This window comes from Elephantulus edwardii, unplaced genomic scaffold, assembly GCF_000299155.1.
Source record: "Elephantulus edwardii isolate Elephantulus edwardi_28Jun2011 unplaced genomic scaffold, EleEdw1.0 scaffold00044, whole genome shotgun sequence".
NCBI lineage: Eukaryota > Metazoa > Chordata > Mammalia > Macroscelidea > Macroscelididae > Elephantulus > Elephantulus edwardii.
This window is the reverse complement of record NW_006399794.1, coordinates 12,126,266-12,138,479: the sequence shown is the minus strand read 5'-3', so window position 1 is coordinate 12,138,479 and position 12,214 is coordinate 12,126,266. Positions and strand designations below refer to the sequence as shown.

Sequence of the window (12,214 nt, the reverse complement as noted above, 5' to 3'; positions counted from 1 at the left end):
AGAGTTGCTCTTGTTTCCTTCTCTCGCAAACCTAAGTATTTTACCCTTTATGTATCTTCTCTCCTACAGGGCATAGGCATTATACCTTTTGGTTTTTCAACTAGTAAAATAAGGATGGAATGTCAGTCTTTTTCTGTAAGATTATAGACTTGTAAATTCTATAAGGCACTTCTACTCTGTCTATAGGATTCTATAGGGTTGCTGTGAGTCTGAAATGTCTTGATGGCAAACAACAATGACAAAAAAAACCCCAAAAGTGGGCAATGTTTGTCTCTATATTGTCTTGCTCAGGGTTTAAAAAACCCTCTCATTTTCTAAATATCATGAACTAAGACATGAGGTAGACAATATTGTTGTTGTTGCTGATTGCCATCGAGTTGAACGCGATGCATAGTGATTCTATGAACATAAGACCTAATGCCTTTCCATAACTATTGTCATTTTTCCAGGTTCATAGAGTTTCCAGAGGTATGTGGTTTAGGAAGTGGATGTCATTCCTGCTCCCAAATCTGTTTTACAACTGGGAGCTCCACCTCATTGTCCACAATGAGAAACCATTCTGGTGTTTGATACCCCAATGGTACAAGGTTTAGCATTACAGCACCCAGGTTACTTCGTACTGCACATTGACAAAGAATGATGTATAAGATGGAAGAGTGTTCCTCCAGATATAACAGCACTAGTGTCATTTAGCAGTGGTTAAGTGTCATCAAGTCGAATATGACTGAGAGTAAGCTTTGCACAAAAGACCTGAACTCTGTTCTATAACTAACATAATTTCTGTACATTCACAGAGTTTAGAGAGTTTGTAGAATTTTCAGAGGCATCTAGTTTAGGAAGTGGGTGCCCCTCCTGTTTCCCAGCACAAATCAATCTGGAAGCTCATCCAAACATTGTACATAATGCACAACCATTATGGTATTTTACAAGACTATGGGACAGTGTGCAGCATCAGAGCAACACCAGGTTGTTCAGTTCAGCAAATAGAAAAAAGATTGCTGTACTATTTAAGGAATAGTCATTCAAAAATTAATAAACCCCTGTGGAGTTTTAAAGCCACACCTTTGAGCAGACCTCCACCCTAGGCAAAGGCTCAAGGACCCTGCTCTTGGGGGAAAAAGAGCACTAATACACACCAAAAGCTACCCTTGTGTGCCCAACAGGTAGTTTGAGTTAATTTTACAATTCTAGGAAGTAATCACAATAATGTAATCAAATTATGGAAAAAAACCCCACCAAAAACATAATAAAAACCCCAACCAATCAAACAAAAACCTAGTACATTAATAATGAGGGGATTACACTTTCTAGTTATTTCAGGTTTGTATGGATTTATCAATGAATGATTCTCTTTTTTATAACCATCAGACTTGTCCAATTTAAGCCACAGTAAAGACACATTGATTTAGCCTCTAGACTCTTCTACTAACTGTGCATAGACAGAACCAATATTGCTTCCTAAGGATTTCTTTCTCAACCCTTAACAATCCACTAGAGTCCACACACAAAGATACACAGCCCTTTTATTACAGCTCAACATTTTTCAAGTCCAAGCATGTGACCGACCACCTCCTTTTCCTCTGAGCAGTTGACAGGAACTTCACCCGTTCTACTGGTACTGCTGAGCAGCTTGGAAGTGTATGTCCAGGCAGAGTTTATTGGCTCCTTTGTATCTTGCTTTACTTCCTTCCTAGGTATAGCCATACTACTAAAGTAAAAAACCTATATCTGCTATTACATATAGGTAATTGGCAGCTTCTTCACTTTTGTCTAAGGAGCGTTGGTGGCAGAGTGAGCAATAGATCAGACTGATAATGGGAAGATCAGTAATTAGAATCCTCTAACTGCTCCTTAGGAGAAAGGTAGGTAATCTCTTCCTGTAAAGATTTATGGCCTTGGAAACTGGATGGAGGGTGACTGCTGTTGGACGGGAATCGACAGCAGTGGACTTTGTTTTGGTTGCCTCTGTCTAATGTCTGACTTAGGATCTGCTCTGTGCTCTTTCTCATTTTGAGTAGGAACCAATGCACAGCTGACCCTCCATTGTGTTTTGGTTTTAGTACAATTTTAAATTGTGATTTTAACGAACGTTTACAGAGAAGTTAGATTTTCATTCCTTCATTGTTGCACATTTTACTCCCTCTTCCACCTTTTCCCCTCCCCCAGTTCACTTAAAAAAATTATTCATTGTTACAGAATTACCTACCTCCCTCAACCCTAGTTGTCTTTGCAGTGATATACCTCTTATACCTGTTGTCGAACATATAGTGCCTAATCGTACTATTCCTTTTTGACAGTTCTTTCATTTGTTCCAATGCAATTGTCATTATCTATCCATTCTTATCTTATTCTCCTCCCAAACCCCCCATGTCAGACCTGCTTTATAACAGTGGTGCTCTGCAGTGTTTGCCTTTTTTTGACTGAGATATTTCATTCAGCATATGCTCTAGAGTCCCCCATGTTATGTTTTACAAGTTCATTGTTTTTCAGTGCTGCATAGGATTTCACTGTATGAAAAGATCATAGTTTTCCTGTCCATTCATTTGTTGATGAGCACTTGGGTTGCTCCCATCTCTTAGCTATTGTAAATAACACAGCAATAAATATGGGTGTGCATATATCTGTTTAGATGGTGGTTATGGTTTCTTTAGGTATATTCCCAGTAGTGGCATTGCTGGGTCCTATGGTATTTCTATTTCCAAGTTTTTGAGAAAGTGCCAAACCACCTTCCATAGTGGTTGCACCATTTTACACTCCCACTAGCAGTAATAAGGGTTCCAATCTATCTACAACCTCACCAGCATTTATTGTTTGCTGATCTGTTGAACTTTGTTTTTGTTATTGGGGTGAGATTCTATCTCATAGTTGTTTTGATTTACATCTCTCTTAGAGCTAGGGATTTGGAACATTTCTTCATGTGTTTGTTTGCCGTCTGAATGTCTGCTTTGGTGATGTGTCTGTTCATATCCTGTGCCCATTTTGGCATTGGGTTGTTTACCTTTTTCTTGTTCAGGTGCTATTCTATAAATTTTATCAGATATGTCATTACCAAATATTTTTTTTTGCAGTCTATGGGTGTTCTTTTTACCTTGTTGGAGAAGTTTTAAAAATGCATAGGGATTTGATTCTTAGAAACTCTCATTAATTTATTTTGTTCTTTCCTGGTTGTATGTTTTTCATTATGCTTGGAAAGCTGTTCATACTGTGGATTAGGCTTCTAGGGCTTTTCCAAGTTTTTCATTAATCACATTGGCATAAAACCACCATGAGTTTTGGTTTTTGGATATGGTGTGAGTCTTGCTTGAGTTTTCTACAGATAGTTTTCCAGTTTTGCCAACGTCATTTCTCCACTTAACTGATTTTGTCTTCTTTTCAAGAATCAGTTGAACATAAGTAGATGAGTTGATTTCTGGGATCTCAATAATATTCCGTTGATCTGTGTCTGTCACTGCACCAGTACCATGCGCTGTCTTGACCACCACAGTTGTGTAGTTTGATTTGCAATAAGGGAGTGTGATACCTCTTACCTTGTTTCTCTTTTTCAGGAGTGGTTTCCTTATTTGGGGCTCTCTTTTCCTTCCAAATAAAATTGGAAATTGTCTTTTCCATGTCGATGAAGAACGACATTGGCATCTGTATTGGGACTGCATAGAACTTGTTGATTGCCTTCTGTAGGACTGTAAATTGTAGGGCATGAGATTGCCCATCTTTCTCTGGTGAAGCTACTGGTGGATTCAGACCCCTGGAAAAGCTTAGTCTATGGGTCAGGATCCAACCCCCTTTGGGCTATACCACCAGAGCTCCCTTATACTTTGCTATATAATCCTAATTTACCAATCACTGTCTTAAAACTTAAACTACAGCAAAGGTATATATATATAACATCACTGTGACAATATGCAATGAAAATAAATTGAGCCTTCCAGCAATAATAAAAGTCAGTAACAATAACAAGCTTTGTAGTTTGTTTCTAGCCACAAATCATTCCAACACCATCCTCAAGATCTGTATGGAATTACATTTGCACAATATTATGGTCACATAGAGAAGTCACTCTAAGGCCAATATCACAGATTTTTTTGGTCTTAATTCTATCTATCTATCTATCTATCTATCTTCTCATAAAAAATCATTTTTTGCACCCAGTTCAAGCCTTTCTTCTAATACTTTCTTCTCTCTATTTCTCTTGTTAAAGATTCAAAGAGAAAGGCAGGGAGGACATTGTGCAGTGATAGAACTACAAAGAGTCCCCTGCTGAACTCAAAAGATCTAGGCTTTAGCCAAACTGTTTTAAATGTGAGTCTTCTTTCTTTTCTCCTTTTTATGATCTCTTTTGATTACTTTGAGGTTACAGTCCCCATTCTATTCCAAAGACAAACACACATAATGAGATGTACAAGATACTACTGTGGCCCAGGGTGTGCCATTGCTGTGGATATCTGGTTTTGTTTAAAGTACTCTGGACTGTGAGGAGACATCCTAAGGAAAGAAGCATGCCTATGAAAATGCTGATTATATGTGTGGAGATGGGAAGGTGACCACATTAAAAATCCATAGCTTATGGCCCGCCTAGCCAAGAGAGACCAATGAGCCATCCACCACTGGAACAAGGTGCAGCGATCACTGGCCTTGCCTTGAAGGATAGAAGGTCAGTACAAGAGAAGAAGACCCTGAATGAAGTGCTATGACACAGTGACTGTGGCAATGGGGTAAGGTATGTTATAGATTGTGAGGTTAGCTCAGGATAGGACAAGTTTCAAAGGCATTGTTCATAGGGTTGCTATCACTGTCGACACATATAACACATAAAGACAACATCTTTCCTTGAGAAATGAGCAGAAGTAAAGGATGTATCCACGATTTTTATAACAATCTTGTGAAGTAGAGAGATATATGCAGTTTTTATATCTATTTTTTCCAGAAAGGAGGCATAAGACCTTTGAAATATGAGATGCTTGAGACCCAAATGTCATGAATGATAGGCAAGTAGGTATATAACCTAAGAAAATAACTTGCCAATTTTCCTTCATCTGAATATGAAGAACAGTTTATAATCAATTCTTTTACAGCTTATTAAGAAATAATTTGCTTCTATTAAGGCCATTTCGGTTTCCTCACCCATATTGTTGTTGTTTTTGTTATGTGCTGTCGAGTCGCTTGAGACTCATCAAAAGCCCTAAACTCTGTTCTGTCCTGTGTCAATCTCACTGTTTCCAACACACTCATCCCAATTACCCCAGTCACTGAATTAATTCACCTCCTAGAGGGCCTTCCCCTCCTGCGCCTGCCCCCCCCCGCCCCCAAGCATGATGTCCCTCTCCAAGGACGGTCTCTCCTCACAACATGACCAAAGTATGTCTGACAAAGCCCTAGAATCCTTTCCTCCAAGGAGCAGCCTGGCTTAACCTTCTCCAGGACGAATCTGTTTGTTTTCTTAGCAGTCTATGGTACCCTCAATACTCTTCTCCCACACCAAAGCTCAAAGGCATCAATTCTCCTTCTATCCTCCCTAGTCATTGTCCAACTCTCTGATGCATAACAAGTGATTGCAAAGACCATGGCCTGTATCAGATGCACTTTAGTCTCCAGAGAGACAACATTGCTCTTCAGTACTTTGGAGAGGTCCCTAACGGCAGACTTTCCCATCATAATAATTCGTCTTTTAATTTCCTGGCTACTGGTGCCAACAGTGTTGACTGTGGAGCCAAGCACTAAAGCTGTGAACAATCTCAATCTCTTCACCATCCATCCTGATGCTGCCAATTGGCCCAGTGGTGAGAATCTTTGTCTTCTTGATATTGAGCCTCAATCCGTATTGAAGGCTGCAGTCCTTGACCCTCTGCAGCAAGCGCTTCAGGTCCTCCTCAGTTTCAGCAAGCAGGGTTGTGCCATCTGCATAACGCAGATTGTTGATAGATCTTCCACTGATCCTGTTGCCCATATAGCAATATAATAACCAACGCTCACAGGTTTTTTGATCTTGCCACTTACAGAAAGAGGCAAGTCTAGGAAACAAGTCAAAGATATAATGATTTGGTCAGTTAGTACTTAAAAAGGGGGACGAAGAAGTTCTGTATTCTATGTTTCATTGTACTTCTCTAGTCAGGAGGTCAGAGAGCAAGGGTCAAATAGAGTTGTGACAGTAGCAGCAAAATGTCAGGTGAGGCATCCTCTGAATCATATCAGCCCAGCGACCAGTTCTGAATGCAGATAATATTTTTTAGCTTGTTGGTATAAATCTATCTGAAATGATTCTGGATCTTACATCCACTTCATCATACTTCCTGACTAATTATGGCACTGAACAGAGATTGGGAGAGAAGGACATAAACTAGAAAATGGGAAAATTTCTGACTCTTATGCCAACATGTTATCTTAGAACTGCCCCGATATTGCCGTGTTTCTTTCCTCAACAGGGCTGAGATACTCATTCAGCCAATCTATTAATTTTTCCCACTAGTAAATTAGTGACAGAATTCATCTGGACATAAGAGACCACTGGAAGGAGGCAGAGGAATCTGATCCTAAGTCCAGCTCTGTTCAAAGGGGCACTTGTCAGTGGCAGGGTTTTCCAAGACTCCTATGGGCCAGGTGAAGCCTTGAAAGTGTCTGGCTAGGATAGTAGCTCTCTTAGTTCTCTGTGTCCAGAGAGCAAATGGTCAAAGGAGCAGTGTTACTGATGCCAATGCTGTAGCAAGGGCTGAAGTAGGGCAGGAGGCGCCCTGGAAAAGGATTGTGGGGGAAAGTGAAAATGTGGGAGCCATTGTCAGTCACATTATAGAAGGAGATATCATGGGCTTCGTAATCTAAGAAGACTCCCACTCGTCGTGGAGGTACTGATATGGACAGGAGTGGGTATTCATCAGTGCCTGCTCTGTATTCATCTCCCTTCCTCAGTCTTATCACCCAGAATCCATAGTGGGGAGACAAATAGACCACTTCCTTGCGGTCTACGTCTTCTTTACACAGTCCTAGGCCCCATTCTGAACGGTTTCCCACCTCCACCTCCCAGTAGTGCTGGCCTGAGGAAATATACTGGCTTCCCAGGACAATATTGTAGCGGTAAAATCTCTCAGGATTGTCAGGCAGGTTCTGCTTGGTGTCTCCATAGCACACACTTTTTCTGTCTTCGGACACAATGAGGCGGGGGTAAGCAGTGTCTGGATCCAGGTAAACATCAGCTAGGGGAAGAGAACCTGGTTGTTAAGATGGATGCAGAGCCAGTGGAGAATGGGCTAGGTCCCACCAGTAAATACAACCGTAGGTTTCTTGTTGATGGACAGGGTCGGGCTAGATGAGGCATCCTAAGAACACCAAGCCATTTTATCCAGAGGCACCTCCCCAATCTCATCCCATTCTCTCCGAGATTTGTTACCTGCATATGTCTTCAGGATCTCTCTAAGGCCTGGTACACGACACTCTGTCTTCAGCTCCAGGGAGACCGGTTCTGACTGCTGGAGGATCCAGGCCTTGCTCCTGGCAGAAGAGGATAGATTCTAAAGTCTCAGCTCTGCCTCATGGGCCATCCTGTAGCACAGGAAAGAAGAACTTGGCCAGACCATTTGCAATTTATACACAAGAATATCTGCATTCCAATACGGTGGAAAGGCTTTAGGCACATTATGTACTAGAAGACGAGACCTCTACAAGGAGAAAAGCTGAGACTCAAAGCTTAAAGCACTAGTGGAAACAGTTCTAGTCATTTTAACCTTTTAGACAACTGGACTGAAAGCACATATGCTGTAATGTTGCCAGAAATTCTTGCTAATAATACATGAAATGAATTTGGCCAAGTATAAAGAAGAAAAAGGAGGTACTAATTTGACAGGGTCTCAAATTTTACATGAGTAGTTTAAAGGTCTCTGGTTAAAATGGGAACTTTCCTGGGAGTTTGTGGCCAGAGATAAAGTATTGTTGGCTCCAATTCTGTAACAAGGCCTAAAATAATGCAGGAAATGTCAAGGAAGGGATAGCAAGGGAATGTGAACATGTGGGAGCAATAGTCAGTCACATTATGTGCTGCTTTTAGTTAGAGTCAACCTAATGACAACCAAGTTGGGTTTAAAAATTAACACTTCTAACTGGGGGTGGGGGTAGGGTGGGCAGGGAGAAAAGTGCAACAATGAATGAATGGAAATCCAAAATCTCTGTAAATGTTCATTGAAATGAATTAAAAAAAACTGCTTTCGTTCTGCTGGCCCCTGGCTAACCCTGACTGTACCTTATAGGGCTCCCTGGAGGATTCAAAGATGGGCACATACCTGTTTAAGATTTCCTGAATACCCTAGAAAGAGAAAAAGAGAGAGAGAAAGAGGAAAAAAAAAGCATCATATGAGTCTGTGTAATTCCAGAGAGCCCCAGACACTGAGCTCTGGCCAATCTTCCCTTTATGGGAAGGGGAAGCAGACAATAAGATCAGAGTGAAGGTGCACAGAGGAGCTCATGGAAGGGTAGCTAAGCAGGCTGACATTTTGCTGGACTGGTGATTTTTAGGTTTTATTTCAAGGTTCTCAGATTAGAGGGGAGAGTCTAGTATGATCTATGATCTGCTTTAGTATCACATCACTTACTAACTACAATGGCCAGACCATCCAACCAACTCGACACAGCAGAGTGAACAGGTATTAGCTAGGGATGTAGGAAATTTTCAACTGATTGGGCATTGAGGGGCCCTATCGAAGACCAGACAATCTTCTCATGTTAAATCCAAAGCTATTTTCAGCTCTCTCTCAGGGTTCCCAGTAAAACCTGCTACTTACCTGTAGCATCCACCGCAGAGGCCTCTGAAACCGTTCTTCCAGCTCTGCAATCATTCTCCATAGGACCCGGCTCTGCTGGACTAGCTTATCATGATTCAACTCCAGTTTCCTCATTGTTTCCTGCTCTTCCTGCACTAGGCTGGCCAGAGCTGCGGCTGCTTCCACCTCTAGCTGCTGACTCGGTATCTGTTTTTTCTTCAGTAATCGCTGATATTTCTCAAACTCCCAAATGATACTCTGCTTTCGTGTTTCTACTTGTATCTGCAGAGCCAATGTTGGGAAATTAGTGGTAATATTGTCAGTACCATAATCATTTGCATACACACATACTCTGGAATTTTTTGGTACCAATAATGTGCCAGGCCCTGTAGAGATACAAATAAAGGATGTTGTTTCCTAGCCTTCTATTCCCACAGACAACACATGCCTTTGAGTCTCTATTACTACTGTTTTAAAATCTGAGTAGGTACAGTCAGGGCAATATTTTGGTATTTCATGCTATGAAAAGAGTATTGAATATACCATGGACTGCTAGGAGAACAAACAACTTCATCCTAGGGAGGGTGAAACCAGGCTGCTCTTTGGAGGCAAGGATTCTGAAGCTTCGTCTGACCTACTTTGGACATGTTGCAAGGTGGGATCAGTCTTTTGAGTAGTACGTCATGCTCAGGAGGGTGGAGGGACAGGGCAGGAGAGGAAGACCCTCGGTGAGATGAATTGATTCAGTGAGTGGGGTAATGGGGATAGGAGTTTCAGAGACAGTAAAATTGACAAGGGATAGAGCAGGGTTTAGGGCTGTTGTACAGAGGGTCTCTATGAGTCACAGGCAAGCTGACAGGACATTTCAACAACAGCAACACGCTGTCTACTATTTCTCATTTCGAGTATAATTCTCAGATGTGTCATAATTTCCACATCTAGTCCTCTGACCCAGTTGTAACTTTACATCATAAAGTAGGTGTGCTTTTTTCCCCCTCTCTTTTTTCTGTACACCGTTGTTTCGGATCTGACTGGCACAGGTGGAGATTGTCCCTCTTTCTCCAGCAAAGCATCTGGTGGATTCAAACTGTGTGCCTTCAGAAGTGCAGTAGAGCTTCTTGCCACTAGGCTACCAGAGCTCCCTTTGGCTTTTTGCTTCTTGATATACTGACCTTGAATTGATGCGCTTTTTAATATCAGTTCTTTCTAACAAGTCTCAATTCTTATGATTTGGTAGTTATGGGCCTCAAATTTATATCACAGGTGATTTTCCAAACACCAGGATTTGTTTGTTGTTTCTTTTTTCCTTCCTTTTTAAATACAATTTTTATTTTATTCTGGTTTACTTGCAAAGTTTGTATACATTGTTTTCACACTGCATCTTTCCCATTTCCTTAACCCACCCCTCCCTCCTCCATCAAATTGTGCGACCCTATGATTACCGCCCCCCACCACCACTCCCATCCTCACCCCTTTGTTTCCCCCCTCCCCCAGTTGGATCCCCATATACATTTTACTAGTTATTTTTCTATTTCTACAATAATGGTCTTGTCCAGTATTATATTAATAACCAGGTTACTCTAGTAGCCTAGTGGTTAGAAGCTGTGCTGCCACCCCAAAAGCACATGGTTTTAATTTACCAGCTGCTCCGCTGGAGAAAGATGGGCAAACTCCTTTTGTGCAATTACATTGTCCCTGAAACTCACTGGAGGGTCAGTTATGAGTTGGTTCTGACTTTATGGTACATAACAACAACAACAGCAACAACAACATTATTATTTTAATGGCTGAACTCTTTCCAAATACAAACTAGTGTAAGAAAGTGGAGCATAAATTATGTTTTACTGAGCTTTATATAAGAAGCTCTGGTGGCCTACTGGTTAAGTAACTGTGCTACAATTTTGAAGGCACATGGTTTGAATCCACCAGCTGCTCTGCAGGAGAAGGATAGGTAATCTTCTCCTGAACACTGCCTCTGATAACCTGCTGGCGGATCAGCTGTTGGTCGGTTCCGACTCGACGGCACTCAACAACAAGAAGCAGCATTATAAAAGATACACTCATTATGAACTAACATATAGGAAGTAAGTACTTTTCCTCTCTCAACATATAAAGGCATAAAATCAGAGGTTATCCATACTCTGTCACCAAGAAACTAGAATTGAGGGACTATGTGATCCAAAGTCACACACCTGGTAAAGGTGGTATTAGAACTCTTATACTCCACTTCAAACCCCACATTCTGCTTCAGAGAGGAAGAAGCTACAATGAGCTCAACACAGAACAGGAATGACACAAACTCCCTTCCCCAGAGGGTAACCTGCCTTCCACGTGGCAGTTCTTTTCCTTTCACCAACTTCCAGCTTCCACGCAGCTTCTTGCTCTTTCCTCAGATGTTCCAGAGCCTCGTGGAGTTTCCACTGTAAGTGATAAAAACCTCATAGAGTCACCTTCTTAGCATTGGCAGATGAGTGGAAAACCAGTGCCTCTTAGCTAATGGAGCAGAATGAATGCTGAAAGAAAAATGGATGGTATCGAGTGGAATATTCCTGCTTAGATGACATCCAAGGGAGTTCTGTGTTGAGAATAACTTTGCACAATTTATAAGCTCCTAAAATGTAGAAAAAAAGGGCTGTTTTCAACCTTGCCAGAATAAACTTTTAACTTTCAAGTTCTCTCTATCACAAAAATCAAAACATGTGTGTGTTGTATACTGAAAGTCAGACAATGAATAAAGATAACAGAAGAATCAATGACTTTGAATTGTGGTGTTGGAGAAGCATATGAAATATACTCATGATTGTCCAAAGAACAAACAAGTCTGCCTTAAAGGTAGTGCAATCAGGGCGCTCCTAGAGGCAAGGATGGTGAAATTTCATTTTCTGTACTTCAGGCATGTTGTCAGGATGGCACAGTGCTTTGTAAAAGACATCATGCTGGGAAAGGGAGAGTGTCAATGAAAGAGAAGAACAACCTCAATGAAATGGTCTGCAAGAGTGACTATAACAATGGACCTGAGCATGGTGAAGATTGTGAGGATGGCACAAGATAGGGTAAGGCTCAGATCTGTTGTTCACAGGGTTGCTATGCATCGTAGTTGACTTGACTGCACTTAACAACCACCATTACCATTTCACCTCAGTCTTTATACAAGTGAAATCATAAAAATTTTGTCTTTCTGTGATTAATTTATCTAATTCAGCATAATACCTTCCAGATTAATTTACATTATGGTTGATTTTTTGGTGGTGAATTTTTTTTTAATAAGATACCTTTAAGAATTTATGTAGTCTGCAGGGACAGTTTCACTGCTAAACCAAAGGCTAAGTCTCTCTGATAGTTTAAAACCATGAGGAGTTTTGTGGCAGAAATGTAAGAAATTTCTTCCTGTGCAATTTCACAGTCTTAGAAACCCTATATAACCTTTTAAAGGATGGTAGGTACTACTGTTTAGCACCTTATCATTTTATATGCTG

The 12,214-nt window shown here is 41.0% G+C and overlaps 1 protein-coding gene across 1 annotated transcript in view; it reads right to left on the bottom strand.

Moving 5' to 3' along the window:
* Positions 1 to 6,630: 6,630 nt before the first annotated feature.
* Positions 6,631 to 12,214, bottom strand: part of TRIM68 (tripartite motif containing 68) — an 11,912-nt gene continuing 6,328 nt past the window's right edge. Inside the window, exons 2-6 of the mRNA XM_006885526.1 lie at positions 11,063 to 11,158; positions 8,760 to 9,020; positions 8,262 to 8,284; positions 7,376 to 7,476; positions 6,631 to 7,181 (exon numbers count right to left, since the gene is read on the bottom strand). Of these exons, the coding sequence (XP_006885588.1) occupies positions 6,631 to 7,181; positions 7,376 to 7,476; positions 8,262 to 8,284; positions 8,760 to 9,020; positions 11,063 to 11,158 (1,032 nt within the window). The remainder of the gene's footprint in view (positions 7,182 to 7,375; positions 7,477 to 8,261; positions 8,285 to 8,759; positions 9,021 to 11,062; positions 11,159 to 12,214) is intronic.